Here is a 25,018-nt window from a genome sequence, read left to right as displayed (position 1 = left end):
TCTTGAGAAGATCTTTCTTTAGTATTTTTGGCACTCAAGATGAGTTCTTTATTAAGGTAACAATATTGTCTTAATATTGTTATAAACAAGCTTCCTATACACTTACAAATTATAAAATTGGTGATTGATATCTATTTTTAAGCACCTTATATAAGCACCCATCTCGCCCTTCTTCATGTGCAGCACCGTTGTATAACAACCTTGTTGCGAGCAATTGTACAAGAGGCTAGGTTGCCCATTGATAGTCAAGGCATCGAAGAGGTTGTACCCACCCCTCATTGTGCCACATCATATTGTGGAACATTGGCAATATGATGTGGCTGGTGATGTGGCACAATGAGACCGTGGGAAACGATCACTCGTCACCTGCCAAGCAACGCGATTGGGCAGCAACTTCGACAAGACAACAGCGCATTGGGCAGCAATGTCGGCGAGACAACAATGCATAGGGCAAATTAGGCACTTCTTCGAGCAGCAACATTGGAGATTCGGGCTAGTGGTCGAGGAGGCACACATGCTTAGATATGCATGGTGTTTAGCTGTGTGACATGGCCTCTTTGTGCCACGTCATATTGTCGAACTTCGACAATATGATGTGGCACAAAGAGGCCATGTCACACAGCGGTTGTTTCAGCTATAAGTAGATGATGCGATGCCAACTCTCGCTTTTTTTGACGCCAACTCTCGCCTTCGACGTACCTTCGCTTTTTTCAACGCGCCTTTGATGCTAGCCTTCGCTTTTTTGACGCCAACTCTCACCTTTGACGCTAGCCTTTGCTTTTTTTGATGCGAGCTCTCGCCTTCGATGCCAGCTCTCGCCTGGCTTACAGCATTCATCTTGGGTTGCCCCCCCCCTTTCATCTTTATCGATGCACGTGCTCCTCCTTCATCTTGGGCACTCGAGTTTCAAAAATCAATAAGGTTAGTGCTTTTTGGCTGCCCTATAGCATTGTTTCACATGCAAGCATGGGGGCCTAGCTATGACTAGTGTAGCTATCTATGTATAGGTATGCTTTCTTTTCATTATATTACTAGCCTAGCTATGGCTAGTATGACTAAATATGACTAGAGGCATGGGTGCACTATAGGGCTTAAACGCCATCCAAAAAAGTAAGTATTTTTGCTATTTTGGGTGCTTAAACAAATGTATGGGTGCGTGTAGATGTATGCTTTTAGGTGGAAACTTGGTTTTTTGGGGACTTATTCCCCTTGTGTGTAGAAGGCTGGCTATTGGTCGACCTTGTGAGTATCTTTGTCCAACAGAAAGCATGCTCTTTCCCTTTATAAGCTAAGCGATCCCAACTACACCCTCTTTAAAAGCTTTTTACTTCCGTGTTTATTGAGATTTTTAAATGTGTATTCAATGTCTCCTGTATGGAAGTGACTTTTATCGATATCTTGTAAAGAGAGTCTACATGTGAATTGTGTGTGTGTGTGTGTGTGTGTGTGAGAGAGAGAGAGAGAGAGAGAGAGAGAGAGAGAGAGAGAGAGAGAGAGAGAGAGAGAGTAGGGAACAAGAGGTACCCATGTGTTAAAATTTCAACTGCTCACCATTTTCGCAAGACTGCTCGCCCGTAATTGCTCGCAAAAAAAGCACCCTGTTTGAGTCTTTCTTGCTCTCGTGGTTAATTTTTGTGTGTAGGCTTTCTTCTCTTTGATGCATGCTTACTTAACGATTGTGTGGGTGAGTGTGATAGTGTGTCGATGCTAGTTCTCTTCTCCCTCTCTCCTTCTCCCTCCTTCTCCTCCATGCTCTCACTCACCAAGGCATTGAGGTAGAGATTGAGCTTTGCATATCTTTGTCTCTCTTTACTCCCCACCCATTTGCAAAGCTTCCTTGTAGTGACAACAACGAGGAAGGAAAGGTTGAGGATCCTAGCTCTCCACACAAGAGAGGTTTTCTCTACTAAGAGTGGCTAGAGGTGCAAGCTAGTAAGACCCTTGCATTCTTCCCCTTCTTTTCTCTATCATACAAGGCTCAAGTGTTCTCAAATCCGTAAACAAGGCATATCTTTGGATGGGGAGAACCATGGTGAGTTCAAGCTTCAAAGAATACAACCTCTAACTCAAGTTTACAATAATCACACCTCGCCTTAGCCAATGTATCACACCACAAATAAGTTCAATCTCTAAGCATCAAGCTATGAGATCTGTGAATAATATCTTCTACCAACAACCGCCTAAATTTGAGAGCCCAAGTCACTTCCACAATAGAAGGAGGCTTCTCTCCATAGATGTAATTACTCTTCCATAACCTGAGGTACCTCCCCACTTGAAAAAATGAGGACCATCATTCTTTTTTGATACTACAACCTAAGGTACCTAGATCACCCTGCACAAAAAGTAACATCAATTCTATGGAACCTTTCTAACATGTTCCAAACCTTGACACCTCACATGTCCCATCACTCACACCATCTACTACTCAACCATCATGGTCTTGAGTCTTGGGAAAAGAAATACCAGCCATTAAACCAACAAGCTTTGTTTTTAAAGAATGCACCATAGGATGTTTGACACATCAGCAGTGGGCATTTTACTCAAATGAAAGCAAATGAGTTGATGGCACATAAGCAGTGAGAATGTTAAAAAATAGAAGGCCAATAAAACATTGACACATCAGCACATAAATAGAGACAAAAAATTGCCACATCAACAAGGAGAATAAAAAAAAATTGTTCCACTCCTCCCAAAAGGCCATGGGTTGGTGTTTCTCTAGGAAAATGGGTCACTAGCTAACACAAGCTCCCCTCTTTCCTCTAGGGAAAGGCCTCCCTATGGCCTTTCTCTACACCAAGACATGCCCTATGAATGGCATAGCCTTCAAACCATCACACACTAGGTAAGACAAGGACACAACACCTTATAATAGATGAACCCTATGTATTCTAAGGTTCCTTAATAAATTTTTCACATTCTGCTCGTAACTGGGCTGCCCTTAGGACGGGCCAGGATATAAGGTATCTCCTCCGTCTCTCTCTCTCTCACTCACCACCTTTAGGGCTTGGATCGCAGCAGCAGCTATGGTGGCTACCGCCAAGCTCAAGGTTCCGGAAATCGCAGACAACCCTGATGGCTGGGGACCTCCAGATGCGCCAGCGACGCTACAGAACCAGCTACAGAATGTACCGTACGCGCCTTTCTCTAAGACGGATCGGCTGGGCAGGGTAGCGGACTGGACGCGGGTAGGCTTCGCACCGCGCCCAGGAGGAGACCGAGGAGGAGGTGGAGCTGCAGCCGAGTACAGCGTCTTCGACTTCGCCTACGACGAGGCCGACGAGGATTCCTTCCGCCTTGTAGACGGTAAGCCCCCTCCTCGCCCTAAGTTTGGCCCTCGCTGGCGTTTCCAGCAACAGCGCCAGTTACCTCAGCGCAAGGACGAAGAGGTAGAGGCTCGCAAACGCGAGGCCGAGAAGGAGAAGCTCCGCCGTGACCGACTGTACCACCAGAACCGCAACGTCCAGCGCCGTGAAGCTGCAGTTTTCCGCAGCTCCGTGGACATTCAGCCCGAATGGACCATGCTTGACCAGATCCCGTTCACGACATTTTCCAAGCTCAGCTTCAATGTTGGGGAGCCTGAAGACATCCTCATGTGCGGTGCCCTCGAGTACTATGACAAGGGGTACGACCGTGTCACCCCCAAGAATGAGCGCCGCCTTGAGCGCTTCAAAAACCGGAACTTCTTCAAGGTTACCACCACAGACGACCCCGTCATTCGAAGACTGGCCAGTGATGACAAAGCCACTGTCTTCGCTACTGATTCCATCCTCTCCACCCTCATGTGTGCCCCACGATCAGTCTACTCATGGGATATTGTGGTCCAGAGGGTTGGTAACAAGCTTTTCTTTGATAAGCGTGATGGATCGCAGCTGGATCTTCTCTCTGTGAATGAAACCTCACAGGAGCCACTGCCAGAGGCCAAGGAGGACATCAACTCTGCTTACTCTCTCAGTGTGGAGGCTGCCTACATCAATCAGAACTTCTCCCAGCAGGTTCTTGTGAGAGATGGAACTAAGGTTGACTTTGAAGAGCCAAATCCTTTTGCAACAGAAGGAGAGGAAGTGGCATCCGTAGCTTATCGTTATCGCAAGTGGAAACTTGATGAGGATACCCATTTGGTTGCTAGATGCGAGGTTCACAGTCTGCTTGATGTGAAGGGGCAAACAAATTTTTTGACTTTGAATGCCTTGAATGAATTTGATCCTAAGCTCACCGGTGTGGATTGGAGGCAGAAGTTAGAGACTCAGAGAGGTGCAGTCCTTGCAACTGAGCTGAAAAACAATGCGAACAAATTGGCTAAGTGGACAGCACAAGCACTTCTTGCTAGTGCGGACACAATTAAACTAGGGTATGTGTCTAGGGTTCATCCAAGAGATCATTTTAACCATGTGATTCTTAGTGTCCAGGGCTATAAGCCAAAGGAATTTGCTGCTCAGATCAATCTGAACACTTTGAACATGTGGGGCATAGTGAAGTCCATTGTGGATTTGTGCTTGAAGCTTGGAGAGGGTAAGTATATTTTGGTGAAAGATCCTTCGAAGCCTCAAGTTCGTCTATATGAGGTTCCAGCGGACGCCTTTGAGAATGACTATGTCGAGGAGCCTCTACCTGAAGAAGAGCAAGTGCAACCAGCACTTGCAGAGGAGGAGGGAGTTGTCAAGCCTAGTGAGGAAAAGGAGGACATGGATGTGTAGGCATCCCATGTTGAGCATGCAGATTGTTTTCGGTTAGTTTTGCCCAGTTAAGCACTCCGGTTGGTTTATGCTCATTTCAGTTCCGTTGTCCAGTTGAAGGTTAAGTTGAGAAAACATTTCCTGAAGACCTTTTATGTTCAAGCATGTAAAATGCTGCATGGTCGTGAGCTGTGCAGATATTATCTGCAGATGCTTATTAGGTAATGCATCTAACTTGACTTTGAGTTCCAATTGCGATGGAGATAAAGCTTGTGTTTTTAGGTCAGTCTACATGAGCTGGGATGTCATGACTTTGTGCATGATGAAGTTGAAATTGTGTGATTATCTTGCAAATTTAAACTTTCTATGTGGAATTTGGGAATTACGCTTGATCTGTGCCCTGCTGCTGGTTGTAGTTTGGTTATTGTGCGTGGATTGGGATTGCTCTGTGCATGTCTTCTTTGACGCCTTTTTTCAAAGAATTAGCACTGATCAGGTGAATGTTTTTTTGCATAATCCTTGGGAACTTATTTTGAAGTTCAGTGAAATGATGTTTGATTATTTTTTTGACTTTTAGTTCAGGAGCTGAAAATCAGTCTATCCTCAGTAATTTTGAACTAGCTAGTACTGGTGCAAGTGACAAGACTTTTTATCTTGCATCTTAAAATGCGATGGTTGGGACCGCCTTTTGCTGTTGTAATGCACGTCTAGTTGTCATGCACGATCTAGTCTTTAGTGAGACCATTATTCCCTGTGACTAGGGGCAATACTTTCAGCTGTAATTATAGCCACTTCATGTGGGTTAGACTAACATGTGTAATGGAATGTACGCAAACATGTGGTCCATTTACGGTATCTGGTTTATGTGAGGTTATTGCCTACAGCAAAACTCTTTGGTTGCTTTTGTATTGCCCATCAGAAACTGATCGGCAGCTCTTGAGGAGCATATATGCCAAGTAATACTGGAGACTCTGATAGCAACTAGGCATTGCCCTCAGTATTCCTGTGCTCTCCTGGAGTTCTCTGCAAAACCCTTTAAAGTGTAAATATGGAACTTTATGGATTTTCAGAACATTGGCTTGGAGCAGTAATGGCCTTTTTTGTTTGTTGCCAATAGCTGTTCAACAGTGTCAAATCCCCATAGGATCTCCTCGTAGAACGCTCCTGGTACAAGACTCGAAACCTGCAAACAAACCAAACAAACATGAAGGGGGTGCAAGCCTGACTCACCTCCCAACCTTGACAGCCGGGGGCAAGCCCACAAGTCTTGGTTGTCCCCACCGAGCCACGAGTTGAGCTAACTAGATGGACGTACCGACCAATCTCTCGTCTTCATGTTGTCGGATCTCCAATGCACGCATCTGCCAACTGAAGCAAAGAGCTCGGCTGCGGTTGTGACCCCGCGAGAGGGTCCCTGTGTCGAGGACCTGGAATGTGGGATATGGAAGGAGAGGGAGGAGGAGATGGAAAACGCGACGTTGGAGAATGGGTACGCTCTTCCAGAGCCAAGATCTGCGCCTTCTGCTCGTCCAACTTGGTTGTCTGGTCTGCGATTGCTCACATCATCTGCTGGAACATATCTGTAACACTCAAGCCTGGTGCCCTAGCTGGGCTGCTTGGTGCACTCTGGTCCCATGGTTCTTGGTCTCTCTTGTCGTCGAAGCTCGCCATAGCAGGAAAATGCACTTCCTTTCCGGAACGCAATCTGACCATCCACTATCTGTGTGGGAGACGTCCGGAGGCCGAAAACCAACCGTCCTTCGAGGGACAGGAGTCACTCCGAAAAGGGTAGTCCACCGGCGTCTGAAAACCAACCACACGAGCAAGAAAAAATTTTGGTTTCTTAGCTGAATCTTTGCACTTGAAGTAGGCTCTGATACCACTGTAACATGCAGAAGCTTCGGAGAAGATCGGTAACTTCAATGCTTAGAAATCAGCACTCTTTCGCGACAAAATTAACGCACAAAACTGAATGAAGATATGTAGAAAATAAAGAGAGAGAGAGAGAGGGAGAGATGCAAAGGACAGTATTGGGTCCCAAATACCCTCTGTAGGGCCCCCACCACGGATGGTGTATTTGCTTTATTAGAATGATGTAAATCTGAAAGGAAAATACAGGAATCTTGACCTTTCTTGGCTGAGAAAACTCTGCCCTTGACTTGCAGTCCTTCACCCCTTTGCTTTAGCAACTCCTTGGCTTGTCTAGCCCTTGTATGCTTGAGCTCTTGGTGAAATCTGAGATGAAACAATGGGATTGTGGGCTCATCTATTTATACTACTCCAGGATGAGCAGTCGGCCAGCTACACTGCAGTCGGCCAGTTCCCTTTTCTGCCCACGACTGTAAATCAACATTAAATGCTGGAAAAATCACATAAAAAGCTGCACATCATTCCCTAGATGGCTGGGCATCATGCACCTGATTCTAGATGGGCTGGGCACTGATTTTGCAAGTACCTTGAGGCTGGGCAGCCTGTATGGGCTGCCCCACACCTGCCCGACAGCCCAATAATTGCTTCATGGACTGTTGGCTGCCCTTGGCATGCCCCTGGGGCTGTCCTACATCCCCTCCATGGCTGGTGGGTTCAGCCAGGGCCTTCCTGGCCCTCATGGGGGTGGTTTCACACCATCCCCATGCCCACACTAAGACTTGGGGTAGCCCTATGGGCTGGCCCCTTGTTCTAAAAGCAAACCCTAACTAACTACACAGTGATCTGGCATCCGGTACCATACCAGATACAGAGAATCACTGACACCATTCCAGAGGGAGACTCACAGCGCGGACTGGCATGGCACTGTTTCATGTGCAGGATAGTGCACACCTGACCTTGGACGATTGAGATGGATCCTTGGCTGACTCGTCCGGGATTGGGCTCACATGGGACCAGTTCACCATCCGAGGTCCCGCACCTTCTGTACAGATATGTCTATGTAGCATCCAAGTGCGGGATGCATGTGACACATAAGGTATGCAAGACTGGCTTCCGAGTGGAGTTTGAGGAGCATTCAGTTGCTCTACGGGACCGTGAGACTGGCCAGGTTGTTTGGGAAGGCGGCGTAGAGAATGGTATCTACAAATTCTCCGCACTCTCCTTGTTGACAAGTTCTCAGGTTGGTGACTTGTGGCACTTTCGGTTTGGCCACTTAAATGTGGATGCGCTGCGGTGAGCTTTCCAGGACCAAATGGTGGTTGGCTTGCCAGATGTTGGCAGCAGGCAAGGATGTTGCAGTTCTTGCATACGTGGTAAGCAGCATAGGGAATCCTTTCGGAAGCAGGCTTCCGTTGATGATTGTTTCAGATTCACATGGGTCTATTTTCTTTCTCAGAAGGACCAAGTTTTTGCTCGGTTGAAGGAGTGGCATGTGATGGTGGAGAAAGAGTCTGGATTGCAGATAAAGACTCTCCGGGTTGACAAAGGAGGTGAATTCTCTTCAAATGCTTTCTTGAGATTCTGTGCAGATCATGGCATCAAGAGGGAACTGGCCAATACAGGATCACCATCAGAGAATGGAGTGGTAGAACGCAAGAACAGGACGGTGGTGGAGATGGCGAGGACGATGTTGGAGCATCGTGATCTTCCTTGTCCACTTTGGGGAGAGGCTGTGGCATATCCTCAACTGGTCTCCGACGACTTCAGTACCTAACATGACTTCCTTTGAGGCATATTTTGGCAGGAAACCTGATGTCTCCCATTTTCGTGTGTTTGGGAGCGATGCGTATGTACACATTCCGAAGAAGCAAAGGGGGAAGCTCGACTCCAAGTCCCAAAAGCTTATATTTGTGGGATATAACTCTCTTTCCAAGGGATATAAGTTGTTTGATCTAGAGAGAAATGAGATTGTTGTCAGCAGGGATGTGGTCTTTGATGAGCATGTTCTGGTTTCCACTTTTGATGAGCCGCCACTTCTTGGAGACCTAGAGGATTCTGATGATGATTCCCAGTCTATTGTTCCAGCCTATTGTTCTAGCTGGACAACCACAGTTAGTTCAGGAGATTGAGCCCGCAGCTGGAGTTGAGCCCCTACAGCAGCAGGAGGCTGTGCGTTCTATTCGAGTACCCAGGTAGTTAGTGGACACCCTTCGGGAGTCGGGTGCCACGGAGCTTCCCTCCGAATGGACCACAGAGGACGGACCTCGAAGATCGCATAGAGTCCGTGACAAAAGTCATTCAGCGGAGCTTTCACAGGTAAACTATGCTTTGATGTTGCGTATCATGCGAGACAAAGAGCCCACTTCCGAGGAAGCCCTTGCACAGAATACTTGGAGGAAAGCCATGCAGGTGGAACTGGATGCCATCGAGAAGAACAACACTTGGGAGTTGGTACCGAGGCCGTCAAAACGGTCAGCCATTGGTGTCAAGTGGGTCTTTAAGACCAAATATGCGTCGGATGGGTCGATGGACAAACACAAAGCCAGACTCATGGCTAAGGGTTATGCTCAACGGCCAAGTATCGACTATGAGGATACCTTTGCACCGACAACGAGGATGACCACGATTCGGACCGTTCTTGCCCTTGCTTCTTCTCAGAGGTGGCCCGTGTATCAGATGGATGTCAAATCTGCGTTCTTTAATGGTGACTTGCAGGAGGAGGTGTATGTTGAGTAGCCTCCAGGCTTTGTGGTTCTAGGATCAGAAGGGATGGTTTACAAGTTAAGGAAGAAGGCCTTGTATGGTCTTAAACAGGCTCCCAGTGCTTGGAATCAGAAGATTGATTCCTTCATGACTGACTTAGGCTTACTCCACTTTTTCTTGGGATTGGAGATCTGGCAGACCCAGAGGGGGTTTTTTGTCTCTCAGCAGCGGTATGTTCATGAGTTGCTTGAGGCCTTTGGGATGGAGAACTGCAAGTCTATTACGTCGCCGATGGCCGCGAACACGAAGTAGACAGTGAATGATCCTTGTGAGCCAGTTGATGCCTCTCTATACTGGAAGCTGGTTGGTTCATTGATCTGGTTGCTGAACACTCGATTGGACTTGAGCTTTTTTGTGGGGCTGTTGAGCTCATTCATGCAGATGCTGTTGAAGTCTCATTGGGACGCAAGATTGCGGAACTCGCGGTATCTGCAGGGTACGAAGGATCTTAGACTCTTCTACACAGGAGGGGGATTGATGGATGGAGTCAGACTCCAAGGATGGAGTGACTTAGATTGGGGAGTAGATCCAGACACGAGGGGATCCACATCAGGCTACAATTTTTCCCTCGGCTTAGGAGCGGCAGTAAGAGGCAGCCAACTATTGCCTTATCATCGACAGAGGCAGAGTACCGGGCTTCTTGCGAGGTTGTGTGGCTGCGGAGGTTGCTTGGCGAGATTGGGTTTCCACACAGAAGGAGCCCACAGTCATCCAGTGCAATAACCAGAGCTGTATAGCTATTGCTCGGAACCTAGTCTTCCATGCCCGGACCAAGCACATAGAGATACAATATCACTTTGTACGTGAGAAGATCTTGGCTGTGACATCTTGCTTCTTTATTGTTCGACGGAGGACAATGCGGCGGACCTCTTCACGAAGTCTCTACCTCTCAGGCTATGCTCCGGCGGCACTCCAGCTCAATGAGGTTGGTTCCACACCCAGGAGCTGAGAGGGGGTGTTAGGAGTCATCTCCTGTCTGTATATTTACACCAGGGTCTTTGTTGTGGGTGTTCCCGCACGATTTAGGTGTTTTCTCATTTTTCCCCACTCTCCATATTTTTCCCTATTTTTACCAGGTGTGGGAGGCTGTCCTGTGGCTCTTGGATTGATCCAGGTGATGGCCGATTGCTCCTGCTGCTCCCCGCCTCTCTGTAGCTGGCCGACTTGACATGTGTGCTGGCCGACAGGGGTTGCAGCAGGTCGGGTGTCTTCTTGTTGCTGTCGGCTGTCTTTGCTACTGGCCAACTGGATCATAGGGGCCATATAAAATGGCCCCTTGCCCCCACACAGCTTGTATTCAGTATTTCGGGATTCCTAGTGTATATAGCAGAGTTACACGCCTCTCTCTCTCCCTCTCTATTGCTGTGTTTTTTCTGCAGTGCACTTGCTCTTGTGTTTTCAGATTTTGTCTTCATCTCTGCTGCATATTCTGACAGTTTACTGTACTATCATTTGCCAGTATTTATGCTGTTTATTTACCCCCACTGGTCCTGTTTTAGTGCAATTATAGTGGGCCATCAATGATAATTGAGTTCTGCCTGCGAGGCTTACAGGGATGCCTTGTGTAAGGTATGGGTTCTTTAAGCTTTACCCTTTTATTGTGGGGAAAAATCTGTTTGGCATTTTCTTGGTCTGATTTTGGACCCACTATCATGCTGGCATTACTTTCCAGCTTTGCTGAAATTTTTTTTTTTGGTTGGTTGGTTAAGAAATGAATAGGCTTAAGAAACTAGGTTTACTCTCACCTCACACGCAAGCTTACTAGGCCTCGACCTTGAGAAGCTTTGAGAGAGGCCTTCCTCACCATAGTGGGTTTTGCACATCAGCTCTTTCTATTGTATTCCTGAGTCTCTTCATTGATCTGATGTTTGGCTCACCATTGATCCACTGCCGGTGCTGCCATCTTGCAAGGATACATATTTCTCATATGCTTTCATGAGCCTTAGAGGATGGATAGATCGGGAGTGTATTAAGAAGCCAGAAGTATTATTTCAAACACTCTCCCTCAACAACCCAGAAACTTTAGAAATGTACTTCCTACCTTGGCTAGACCTGATGTGGACTACTCTGATCATTGGATCATCTTGAGGCCTTTCACAAAGTTGTTTCTTTCAACATGAACATGTTTTTTGCTAATAAAACTTTCAGAGTCTGCACTAGGAGCTTAGTTCTAGTATGCATTAATCAAGCAACTGTTTGCTCGCGGTTTCAACATGTGCACTCTTTTCTTGGAACATCTTGTTAATTGTGATTGGCTGCGTAAAGGTCTCTGTAGAAAGTCTCCAAAGTGAAACATGTGTGTTGTGTACTGTCTGAATGTGGGAGGTGGTGGTTTGCTTTGGGGGTGCAATTTTGGCAAAATATCGTTTTGAATCTGCTCTTCGCATGGAACCTGTTCTGCATGCATGGATCTTTCTCTTTCCTTTCTCACTCAGAGCAGATTCAGGGCTGACAAGGGCAGGTTGTAATCGATCTCTGTTCTGCTAACAGTATGTCAAGGAGTCTCGCTGCCTTTGAGAGCTGCACGTAGCTCTCAGCATGATGGTGGAGTTCTCTCTAAATGCCCGCGTGCCTGCGTTTACGGGCCTTAATTAATGCCCAAGATGTGACGGCTGAATATATGTACCCATATTAAGTTGTGAAAGCTCCTTTTTTAATGGTTTTTTAGAAGGGTGTAATCCCTTAAAAAAAAAAGAGTTGATCTAATCATGAGTTTATGCTGTGAAGTTATTGTGGCTTTGATAAGCACCATTACAGTTATGATGATATATAGGTGTAATTTCTTTGGGTCTTTGAGAGAGACTGTCCCGACTTATGAGAGATGCACTAATATTATGCGATATTCTTGTAATGAGGCTTATCTTGATCTTTCATGCAATAACAATAACTAATCATCCTATGAAATGTATGCATGTTCTTTTGCTTTAAAGTTCTACACATTACGATTCTACCAATATGACCCTTTAAAGATACTTTTTGTTTAGTTTAATAATTGCAATGATTGACTTTGCATGAGTTCTAAGAACTATTTGAAAGTGTAGATGGAAAATCGTACCTCCTCTTTCCAATGAGCAAATACATTCTCTTATAAGAGATTCATTAAGGTTATTGATTAATGCTGCCACTCCCACGTACTGATATTTATTGCCACACTCAGCTCAAGAACTTTGATTATTTGTTTTGTGATTTCTGCGTTGACATTTGACAACTTCCTGGGCGAACCACGGTCCACCACTCAGCTTGGTTCATTCTTTGAACATCAACATTTGGCTCTTTGGAATCAGAAAAACTCACGTCTCCATATCTCTTGCTGGCGTGCAACAATTTCAATTTTATATTTTAATTCAAATTAAAGATTTTAATAGAGTTAACATTGTGAATGTAAGACCAAGATCTAGGTGCTTGCAAAGATGACGGTTGCTTAAAAAATTAATTAGCATAACAATCATGAAACAAGGGGTTAGCACAATGATCATGGGAAAAAAAGAATGATTACTAGATTATGACTATTGGATTGTGCTCGAGGGTGCCACAAAAACTTCACCATGAAACCCTAAATGTGACAAAATGGCGAGAAGATTTAGGAAAAATAAATCCATATTGTGTTTTGCATAGAGGCGCAAATCTTTGTAAGTTGCAAGACATCCACAAGAGATTGTTGTTCATGACATTTCATGGCAAATATTTCATAACCATAATACACAAGGTTTACTAACCTTTACTAAGGTCTAGTTAAAACTGTGCATTCTTGATTTTTTACAAAAGTGATGCTATATTAGAAATGTTATTTTTTTAAAAAATTTACTTGAATTTCAAAAGCATATGTGGATAGAATTTCCACATTCCATATTGAGAGAGAGAGAGAGAGAGAGAGAGAGAGAGAGAGTCAAAATTGAAAGAAAAGATAATGTTTGTTAACCACTTTGCTAGTTAACAAGGTTTCACCCCATACTAAAGCCATTTTGCTATCTTACCATCTGTAACATAAGCCCATTCCTTGTAAGACTAAGCATGGAGTGTCCATTGCTAAGGCGTAGACAACAATAATATTATTGTGCTCATTTCTAACACCATGGGAACCATGATACAACCTATTGTTGGTACTAGGGAAACTTGGCACCACAACCTATGCTCTTGGTGCTAAAGCAACCTGCCCTACTGCTCTTATGGAATTCTTTATAAACGACATATAATCCAGTGTCCATTTATTAGAACCCTATATTGAGACATATGTATAGCCACTAATGCCATACACACCTTTGGTATTTTACCACCCCAACTAGTGCCTTGTGGAATCGCACTGGTAACAATACTATGTAACTTTGCTACTAGTGGACTTTGAGAGTCTGGAATAGGAGAGCTATGAGTCATATTAATACAATTCATATGGATATCTAGACCAACCCCCATCCAATGAGTATGATGCCTTGTTCAAAGCTACGATGCAACAAAGAGATGCTACAAAAGGAGCATTTTGGTATGACAACAAAGTGAGGACACGAGACGGACAAGCTAGCACACCCACATCAGGGAGTTGCAATAGCAACTCTAAGGTAAGACCCAATGACACATGCTTCAAAAAGACTAAGGTAAAGCTCTTGAATTGAACAACAGGCTAGCACACCCACATTGGAAAGTTGCATTTGTGGCTCTATGGCAAGACCAAATGACACTTATTTTGACAAAAGCTACGGTAAGCTATTGCCTTGAACATATATTTGTGCCACCACTGAGATAGATAGGGACTAGCCTAGATCTATTTTTCCATCCATTTAAAGCTAGAGATCACCCAATATTGCCTGGTGTTGATTAGGAGGTCACATTTTCACAAAATACTTTTGCAGCCTTAGTTGTGTTCATGTTAATGTTTTCAAGCTTGTTTTTTCTTTCATGATTTTTGAAGCCAAAAAAGCTTTGATTTTGTTGCGTTAAGCCAAGAAATAACTTAGCAATTATGATTAATAATGCAATACATAAGCTATAAGCTCTATTTTATGTGGATTAGAGAGAGAACTTGTGCTTTTTGATCATACATTTAATGATTTTTATTCATGGATTACAAATTTGGTAGCATAGAGCATCTAAAATAAACCAAAATCAATAAAAAACACTCAATCACTTGCACAAATACCATTTATTAGAAGTAGAAACCTTAATCTTTCCCATCGAGTCCAAGAAACCACAAAAAAACTTGAAAAACTAGGCCAGACCACCTCTTGAGATGGCAAACATGAACCCAAAGTCTCATGAAAAATCAGACATGAGTCTATGTGAGCCCATGCATGAGTCTATAGGGATGTGACATAAGCTTGAATGGACGTAAAGTGAGCCTACAGAGACAACATGAGTCCAGCTGAGACATGAGCCAAGTACAAGCCTAGGAGTAGTTAAACCTAACATTGTACCAACTAATTAAAACTGCCTTAAAGAATAATGACACACCTACTCATGTCCTAAAAAGATTTTCCTGTCATACACCTATAGCAACATCAAATTCCAAGGAAAACTCTTATCCTTGTAAATTATTAGAGTATTAAGTATAATCTTATCATAGGCACGGAGTCCCATGCACCACTTGGATCCATGCCCAAGTGTGCCTATTTCATAAAAATCTGTGAGCCTGTTTCATAAAAAAAATGTGAGCCCAACTTGCCATAGCCCACAAGACGTGAAGCATGATATGAGCTCACCAAGCATGATGTGAGCCCACCAAGTATGATGTGATTCTAGCGCACATCATACAAAAAAGGGCACGAGCTAGCTAGGTGCGAGTCATCAACCATGAGTCCATAAAGCATGTGAGCCCACCATGCCTCCTTAAACCCACCTAACCTTCGGTCCCAACAATGACCATCACTCATGACCAACACTCACAACGGAGTGCTTCTCTAATATTAAGAAGGAAAGACTCCTTGATCTAAATAGACATAATTCGGTGGAGGAACCACAAAACACCCCTAGAATTGAGAGGTGCCAAGTCCCAAATTCACCAAACAGGCTCAACGAATAGTGCCATAAATTTTGTGAAAAGGGCATTGAACCACCCCATATTCGAGTGAAGATCTTGTGAGGGGCATGAGCAAGAAGATCAAGGTATGCTGCAGCCTTGAAAGTGCTCAAACCATGTTGGATGCCGCACTTTTTAACCTTTTGATGTCAAACCCTAGTTGGATATGGCCAAGTAGCCTCATAACCATCATTGCACTCCCATTAGAGACAGGCATAACCACCCACATGGAATTTTTAAACTTGCTTCTTTTGAGGTGCGGTAATGACTATTTTATTATTCATATATGATGGATTGGGAATGTTATTACAATGCTCACTAGGAGCATCGATGTCATGCCGCACTGGCAGATGATTTGTTCACACGAGAGCTAGCTCCAGAGAGTCTCTAGGAAGACGCACCTATAGAAGAGGACTATTCGGCTTTCAAAAAACGACTATGAGTCCATAGAAGACGAGGATGAGCCCATGGAAGATGATGTCTTGCAAGATATAGTCAGTGAGAATATGGAGGATGTGTGTCTGACCGTGAGAACCACCCTTAATTGACTGATGTGTAGCCAAGAATCAATGGATTTTTGGAATTCTGCTTGCCGAATTAGGTGTAGATCTCTCTTTAACATTTGGTAGTTCTGGGCATAGTTGGTCGTTCTTGGTTGTTTTAGGCTCATCTAGTCTTGTAGCAATGACTTATGAGAGCGTATTACCTCAATAGTTGTTGAGAAATGTGGTGCCAAAGAGCACAAGGAAGAGAAAGGGAGTGACTTGAGTAAGCTAAGAAAGTGCAAAGCCTAGCATGAAGCCACATGAGCAAAAGGATTTATCCCACATTGATGTGCAAGCCCAAGGGTGTACCCCCTCATTCAAGTAATGAATCATATCACTTGTACTTATCTCAAGTTTCTCTATGCGTCCAAGTTAATCTATCTTGGAGTCTAATTAACTTGAGTGCAATTTAATTAGCACACACTCATCATCATGAGTGCACTTAGGTATCACCCACCTTAGATTAGTCATGATTAATTGTGTTTGTCATTAGAGTAGGTTAGCATCTCATTAGGTAGTTGATTGTCATTAGGAGAGCTTGATCCATGATTCTCAACATGGTATCAGAGTTAAGGTGAGGCTCTCCATCAGCTTAGTTTTCATTTCAATAGCAAGGTGATTAGGGTTACCCTCTTGTCTAGCGAGGGTTTCTTGGTTAATTTCTTTTCATTTCTCCATTAGTGATTCTTGTGGTTCAAACCATACTTTAGTTCATCTTCATTTCATAGTGGCAACACAGAAACCTAACAAGAGTACAACACATCAAGCAAGCTCAGCTTAATCCACTCTTGCCAGAAGCATATTCAAAACTCAACAGAAGAAGCAATGCTTGTGTGGAGATAAAACAAGTTAGCAAGGAGGAGCTACATCAGTGGCATGTGGAGTTGCTAAGTAGTAACAAACATAGACTCGAGCACTGGCTTGTTCAATCAAGAGCAACATCTTGGTGTTTTTGGCAAAGCGCGCACAACAAGTGCAAGCTAACGAGCAACAGTGAAAAAGTATTCTGGTGAGAAGTAGCAAAATCAAGAGGTGGTGCCAACCTCATATAACACGTGAAGAAGATGACACATGCATTTTTAACGATAGACCAAGAGAAGCTTGCAGGAAACCGTGGCTGTAAAACAGCAGCAACGCAAGACGTGAGTGGTCGAAGTAGCACGGCATTCGAGGGGAAGACGACCTCATCAGCAGAAGAAAGTAGATCAAGCACACGATCGCCATGAGCAGAGAGAAGCAGCAGTTCGCGACGACGAGCAAGAAAATAGCAAGAAACCTTGTGGGTGGAAATTCGAGTGTGAAGTGTCTTATGTAAGGGGTGTTCACATGCATATCATTAAAATAGCTATAAGCACTGTAAATTGGGTATCACATGAACCTTTATGGGCATCCTCACACCAATATCATTCGTGAATACTTCCGCAACATCATCAACAAAAGTCTTCACAAATGAATGTACGCAATGATTATCAACAAAATATTTTCAATAAAAAATTTGTAAGTTGCCAATATGAGCAAGCACGTGTGATGCATGAGACCAAGGAAGAATTTCTCTCTCTAAAAGAGTGGTTACCTTGCCCCGACCATGAGCCAAAAATCATTATAAAGAGCGGCCAAATGAGCACACTAGTGTGTATCAAAATGACGAGTAAATCCCTTGTAAAAATACTGCAACCAAATGAGTATGCAAGCATAGGTGTGCACAAGCAAAGACCAAAGAGTCGACAAGAACAAGACGTGGAGTCAAGGTCATAGCAACCAAAAGGCTACCACGACATTACCATCAACATGAAGCAAGCTCCAAAAATATTCTCTAAAAACATTGTATGTCCTACCCTTTGGCATCAATGATGTAGCCAAAGTAGAAGAAATAGCCAAAATTTGTAACCCTACTCTTAGAAGAGATCTCTAGACCTCAAAGATAGGTTAAGTCTCTATCAAGGGAGGGACCTCACTTGCATTCGACCACCTTGAGTAGCCTGAAGATTTGGCACCAAGGAGAGGTGTTAAGAAATGTGGCGCCAAAGAGCACAAGGAAGAGGAAGGGAGTGAGTTGAGTAAGCCAAGAAAGTGCAAAGCCTAGCATGAAGCCATATGAGCAAAGGGATTTGTCCCACATTGATGTGCAAGCCCAAGGGTGTACCTCCTCGTATAAAAGGGGACTATTTCAAGTAATGAATCATATCACTTGCACTTATCTCAAGTTTCTCTATGTGTCCAAGCTAATCTAGCTTGGAGTCTAATTAACGTGAGTGCAATTTAATTAGCACACACTCATCATCATGAGTTCACTTAAGTATCACCCACCTTAGATTAGTCATGATTAATTATGTTGTCTTTAGAGTAGGTTAGCATCTCATTAGGTAATTGATTATCATTAGGAGAGCTTGATCCATGATTCTCAACAACAATTACTAGTCATGGCTTAATGTGTATCCCTCAAATACCCAAAGTTTCATGGTAGCAAAAGGAGGATCTAGATACACGTGGAAAATTTTGAGAATATCTGGCTCGATAATGGTATGTAGCCTATTGAAATAGCAATGTGTGAGGGTGCAACAAGTGTAGATCAAGGGGGAGAACATGCACATTAGAACGAAAGAAGAAAGACTAAGGGTACCCGATCAAAGGTTAATTTGTATGGTTACATGTAAAAGGTGAAGTCAATGGTCAAAAAGGTAGCACATGGAAAGCGCAAGGCGGCACATGGAATATGAGCATTTATTGACACATGGGTGGCACAAGGGTGCACATAGCTTGTGATTTGGAGCTCCATGAGCGAGATAAAATGATGTACTCACAATACTCATTTGTGTGGATTGCAATGAGAATTAGACTCTTGTTTATGTTTATTTACTAAAGGAACTGCTCACATGAGTGAATATATTTTTATGTGTATGGGAGTAATGTGCAAACTTTCCCGGTCTTCTTTAGCACAAATATCATTGACATGCACTTCGTTAAAAATATCTACATCAACAATGACCACTGACAAAATATTTTCACCAAAAATTTGTAATCTTTATAAATGTCGCCCAATATAAGCAGGCAAAGTCTTGACCAAGAGCCGGGAAAAAATGTAACCTTTGCAAAATAAGAACACATGAATGAGTTTGTTTATGTAAGGGTAAAGAAAGAGCTCTCGGGAAAATTAGGGAACATAGAGTCGTTCTTGTAAACAAGAAGACCAAGCTCAAAGTCTCTGAGTCTGAAGCGAAGAACAAGCCAATAAACCCAACAATTGAAAGGCGCTAAAGGAAGTAGGAGAGAACAAAAAAGTATGGTTTTTGACCCCTTGTTGTAACCCCATCCTCCCGCGTGTAAAGTGTCAAGTCAAAGCCAACATTGTAGCCCATAGGGTAAGCTGAGATGGTCCACTCTAGCATATGACTATGAGTGTAGGTCTAGTGTAGCATGTTAGGTGATACATCCTCATCACATTGAGGGGGAGTGTTGAAATAGCAATGTGTGAGGGTCCAATAAGTATAAAGCAAGGGGGAGAGCACACACATTCGAAAGAAAGAAGAAAGACTAAGAGTCCTAGATCAAAGGTTGATTTGTATGGTTATATGTAAAAGGTGAAGTCAATGGTCAAAAAGGTAGTACATGGAAAGCACAAGGTGGCACATGAAATGTGAGCATTTATTGACCCAAGCATGGCACAAGGGTGCACATAGCTTGCGATTTGGGAGTTCCATGTGGGATATAAATGATGTACTCACAACACTTTTTTGTGTGGATTACAATAAGAATTAGACTCTTATTTATGCTTATTTTGTGTGTTTCTTAATATCTATTAGTGTTGATTATCCTCCTTAATCAAATATGACCAAGTTGACTTGCTATGAGCCTCCCTAGCTCAACAATTTATAACACAACCTATAGTAGTTCAGAAGTGTAATACATTCGTTGGTACTTTTGATGGTGGGTAGGAAACCGATTGGCATGTCCCTAATAATTTCTCCACTTATGCAACCCTACGTGATGCATTTCTACACTGATTCCATAAGTACAATACATCCTCATAGGTGTTGGAAAATTTACTCCACTTGGAGTAGAAAAGCTTATCGATAGAAGTTTATATGGCTAAATTTTGCACCTTACGGAGTCATGTGGATCCTACAAATTAGCCAACTAAGGCATATCCCATAAGTGACACTCGTGCATGCCCCTTCACTTCTCCCCATGATAGCCTAAGGTTCAATTACCGTTAATATTACCCATGGCACATTCTCGTATATGCTTGCGGTGTACGGCCATAGCCGTAACAACACACACAGAGATGTCCTCAAATTTGCACTCCCAGTAACTCCAAATAAGCTCTAAAACTTGTGGAGCTTCTTTGTACCTAATGCCTTTGTGAAGATGTCAGCCACCTAATCCACTGTGTGCTGGCACTCTACATCACCTGCCTGGTAGAACCTTCTCCCTCAAAAAATGATAGTACACCTCAATGTGCTTCATCCTAGTATGATAGGCTAGATTACTGGCTAGTTGTATGATGCTACTCATAATAAATGGCAACCCATAACACCAAGTAGCTTCTGGAACCAAGCTACCTCACAAGCTACCATAGCAATTCCCTTGTACTTTCTGCCTTTGTACTTGACAAAGAAAATTGTCAGCTCTTTCTTGCTGCTCAAACTCACAGTAGCACAAAAAGAAAACATAAAGCCTCGCACTGGTAGACCTCACATGAATGAGACACTACCAGCCTATTAGCATCTATATACCCATATAGATGTTTCTCTCTATGCCAAGCTCATAGAAAATTCTATAATCAATAGTGGACTTTATGTATCTAAGAATATATCTAGCCACATCCAAGTGTGGCTTCTTGGGAGCCTACATAAACCAACTCACAAGTCCATCTGCATACCTCAAATCTGGCCTGATGATCATATAGATCAAGCTACCCACTATTCCCTTGTAGATAGTGGGGTCCTCCAAAAGCTCACATGTATATGCAAAAAGCTTAGTGTTTTTCTCCAATGGCATTGAAATAGACTTACAGCCTATCATACCATTCTTGGACAATATATCCAATCCATAGTGCCTATGTAACTGTAGAATGTCGTCTGGTGCTCTCACCACCTCAATGCTAAGAAAATATTACAACTCACCTTTCATCTCAAAATTTTACTTATTAACCCTCCACTAAACATATAATTACACCCGTTTTACATTACAACTATAAAGAATATTCATCATTTATTCAAACCCTTTAGCACAAAGATAGAAAATAAAAAATAAACCTAAGCGTGTTTTAAACTTTCTCTAAAATCATTATATATTTTGAAATATTAAATTTCTAAAAATAAGGCCAATAATAAAGAAAATTAATTATTTTTTATTTAGAACAATATTTTGATGATATCTTACTCCCTTGACACTCAATAATATCCTTAAAAACTACCCTTAATTTTTAGAAATAAGGAAAATTAATTTACTATTTATTAAAAATGTTTATTCAATTCTTAGCTCATAAAAATATCAAATAATTCCATAATTACCCACAATAAAACAAATAAAAACATGCTCAAAATTTTTAAGTGAGTAGAATATAACCAAATACTCTTTTTAAATCACCATGAGGATAAAGTATTTAATGAACTCCTCCATAATAATTAATTACTGTTTCTACCTTGATTTTAAAAATTAATCAATAGATAGAAAATAGAAACCAATAATTCTAAAAAATTAAACATATAATTTATTCAACATGTTGTTTCTTTTTGAGAACCACATTTTTAAAAAGATAATTTAAAATTAGGGTTTCTTCATTGACTTCTATTATGTAATTTTTAATTAAGTGGATTAATTAAGATATTAAACACATTATCTAAAAATAGATAATTTTGCTCATTTTGTACCCCCATAAATTACTAAAAATTGCTAAAATTATCCAATTTTAAGGTTGTTGCAAGATTAGGGTGTCCAGTTTTATCCAGTTTATGCTGGACTGGGATAATGCTTGGAGAGCAAATTTTGGGGGGCAAGGTACTTAAATTGAGATCAAGCAAATAATAAAAAATACGCTTGTCCTTAAATTAACCCAATATAACTTAAATTAATATAAATTAGTCTAATTAATCAAAATTAATAAAAAATATGATGAAATGATAAACAAATGATCTTTCCATACTTAGAGTGATCCAATTTATTTTTCCATAGATGCACCATTACAAGTACACTAGTACCTATATAGGTTTTAGATGATTCACATCAAAAATGTAATTTTACTAATTAGATTATTAATATTTGCAGGCCTTCTGATAGTCTGGAAGAATTTTGAAAAAGAGATCATTAAAAATCCAACCATTGGATTTGCAATTTTTACTAACCACCACATTCTACTAATGTCTCAGTATCTACCCACTCTTTTGATCTACAAGATTGAGGATTTTAAGTGGTAGCTATTGTGGGTACAAAAAGTAGCGTATATTATAACACTTTAAAGACCTTGAAATATTTAAAGAGAATAGACAAATATCTTAAAATTTTCTCGAAAAATCAAGTTAAGCTCCATATTATGTGAAGACTTAAGGTACAAAGTGGGAATCTCATATGAGTTTATATGTATAAGATATTAGCATTTTATGGAATCAGTTCAAATTTGGGACAGGGTGTATACATTGACTTTGTACCTAAGAAAATGAGGACTTTGACTATCTAATGCTTAATCAAATTATGCAACTATATTTCCAACTTTGAATATGATGTTCCAACAAAAGAACTTGAAACAAAATTCCTTCATTTACTAGGAGAGATTAGCCACTAAAGGTAAACAAATGCCTGTTTTTTTACTGTTGCCTGAGTGGACAAAACTGGGCACCCTGATCTTGCAACCACCCTTTACTAAAAAATAAGGCAAACTAAGCTCCAAAATTAGGAGTTATTTTCCCCCCACACTTAATTGTGAAGCGTCCTCTCATGAGAAATGTATAATGTCTTCTTCTGGTTCTGCAACTCTTACTCTTCATAGCATCTACATATAAAGAATACCACCAATAACTCGCTCTTTTGAAAAGACTCACACTCATACTAATACTAATACTAATACTAATACTAATTCGATTGTATAACCACTCTCTTGAAATTTTACTCACTCATTACTTAGCTCTTGGTTGGTCTTTATCTCTATATAGAAATACTACAAAGATGATTGCTAAAGTCGCCCTCACTTAGGAAACTAGCACTAATCCACTCTACACCTAAACACTACTTAAGCTATGTCTACGATTATGACCATAATCTCACTACACAATATCTCTTCGTAAAACCTATCCAAGAGTACATATTCTAACTCTATAATTAAAACTGACAATCGAGCTTCTCTTAAGCATTAGCACTTATTATTTATTTAGTGAAACTCCCCTGTGCCACCATCACTTTTTTTTTTCATAAGGTCCCACCCCATAGAGACCAAGGCATCAGTTCCAAGTCTCAATGTTTCCGCTTTAAAGGGTGTTCCTAGAAACCTACCAAGCAAGAATCTCACATGGCAATAGTTACCTTCTTGCATTTTTTGTTTCTTTTTTTTGTTATTTTTTTTTCATTTCCTCTCGTTGCTTTTTTTTTTTGGGGTATATAGTCTACAACCCTTTTTTTCCCCTTCTTTTTCAAACACTGCTAGTTCATCCTCTCAACAATCACAGTTTATCTATAAAGCTAAAACAATAGTCACAAATGGTCCACTAGACACACGGCACGATTATCTTGGCATACTCCATCAACACACCTCAAAGAATACCTAAGCATAAAGGGACTAACACCAGCCTCTAAGAAAAGGTTAAAACTTTAGGTCATCTAACTAGTAAGACTACATCGGTCATAAGACCAACCAGGCTCACTCTCACATTCTCAGACACTCTTACTCTTTCATCCTTTAACATGCCAACTAATCAGACTCTTGCATTTCTATTAAATTGTAAGAATTCTATTTAGTAATAGAAAAATTATCATAAACAATAGAGGGTTTAATAATTTGAAACTCTAGTTTCTCATATTTGCATTGCTCATTCGTACTTTTTACTCACTTTAAATATCCTTTTGATCATCTCCTCTCTCTTGCAAAACACCTGTAACTCATAATCATGACCCCACCTCTATGTAGCATTGTCCTAATCTAAGTTTTTTAAAATTTTAAGTTTTTAATAACACCAAATAATAATAAACTAAGGAAATAACAAACAAAAAATAGAAAAAATACCACAACTCCTCGCTCATCTCTTAATAACTCCTCAATAAGCCATGGTCTAAAACTCTACACTCTCACATCCTCTTGCCTCTTGTCTACAATAAATATATCCCTCAGGTCAGCATCTACCTGCTCATCAACCTAAACAAAAGTCGCATAGACCTAGTCTCTCCACTATAAAGGCTTTAAGGCTTGTAAGCTATAAAGAAAACATGGGTAACACATGCAATCCAACTAAAAGAGGTATATGGTATAACAGGGAGGTCACTATCACCACTAAATCTAGCACCAAAATCTTGGATGCTACCCCAAAATCCACAAGCTAATGGTATCAAAAAGAACTCAAGAAAAGTAAAGGTTAACTTATAACATCACTCCACCCTCCATCTCTTGGCCTCTATCTCTGGTCTTGGTAACCTCAGCTGATGTATACCTCTCTCTGGGTAAAAAACACTGCACTCATCATTCCTCTCAGGAGTCAATCCTATTAAGACCCTAACATACCCCATACCATAGCATCTAAAGTAGGTGCGGCACTGCCAGCATCGAAGAGATGCTAGTCTCACCATCTCCCTCTCACAATGTCTACATGGTGTAATCAGGTGAAACTGAAGAAGAAACAAATGGACAAAATGAATAGCATAACATAACTCACCCCTATATGCATACAAGTAACGAGAATGAGTCTAAAGTGAAGGAATGCTATAGGGACCGTGATGGTGAACATCCGTGCTTCTCTCATCCACGATCGGTGTATCAGCCCACATAAAATCCATCTAAAATATCTATTCATCCCCAATTAAACATGACAACAACACCATAAGTTACAAACAACAACTCCTATAGCTTCTAGCAACTATACCTTCAAACTCAAGTAACATAATGTTTCACTTGCAACAATCGATTTACCCTGAATGGTTTATTCTCCTATTGTAAATCTTGTATACTCAAAGAGCCATTT

At 41.7% G+C, this 25,018-nt stretch overlaps 1 protein-coding gene across 1 annotated transcript; it reads left to right on the top strand.

The window, feature by feature from the left end:
* Window positions 1-2,910: 2,910 nt before the first annotated feature.
* Window positions 2,911-5,063, top strand: LOC147609741 (eukaryotic translation initiation factor 3 subunit D-like). Its single transcript, XM_086786933.1, has one exon. The coding sequence runs from the start codon at window positions 3,024-3,026 to the stop codon at window positions 4,692-4,694; it is 1,671 nt and encodes a 556-aa protein (XP_086643059.1). The 5' UTR covers window positions 2,911-3,023; the 3' UTR covers window positions 4,695-5,063.
* Window positions 5,064-25,018: the final 19,955 nt, after the last annotated feature.

The sequence above is a fragment of the Cibotium barometz genome, chromosome 50 (genome assembly GCF_041138505.1).
Source record: "Cibotium barometz isolate CiBa-2024 chromosome 50, ASM4113850v1, whole genome shotgun sequence".
NCBI classification, from domain to species: domain Eukaryota; kingdom Viridiplantae; phylum Streptophyta; class Polypodiopsida; order Cyatheales; family Cibotiaceae; genus Cibotium; species Cibotium barometz.
This window is presented reverse-complemented; position numbering and strand designations above follow the sequence as displayed.

Coding starts and splice junctions, on each gene's coding strand:
- LOC147609741 (XM_086786933.1), top strand. CDS start 3,024: ATGGTGGCTACCGCCAAGCTCAAGGTTCCGGAAATCGCAGACAACCCT.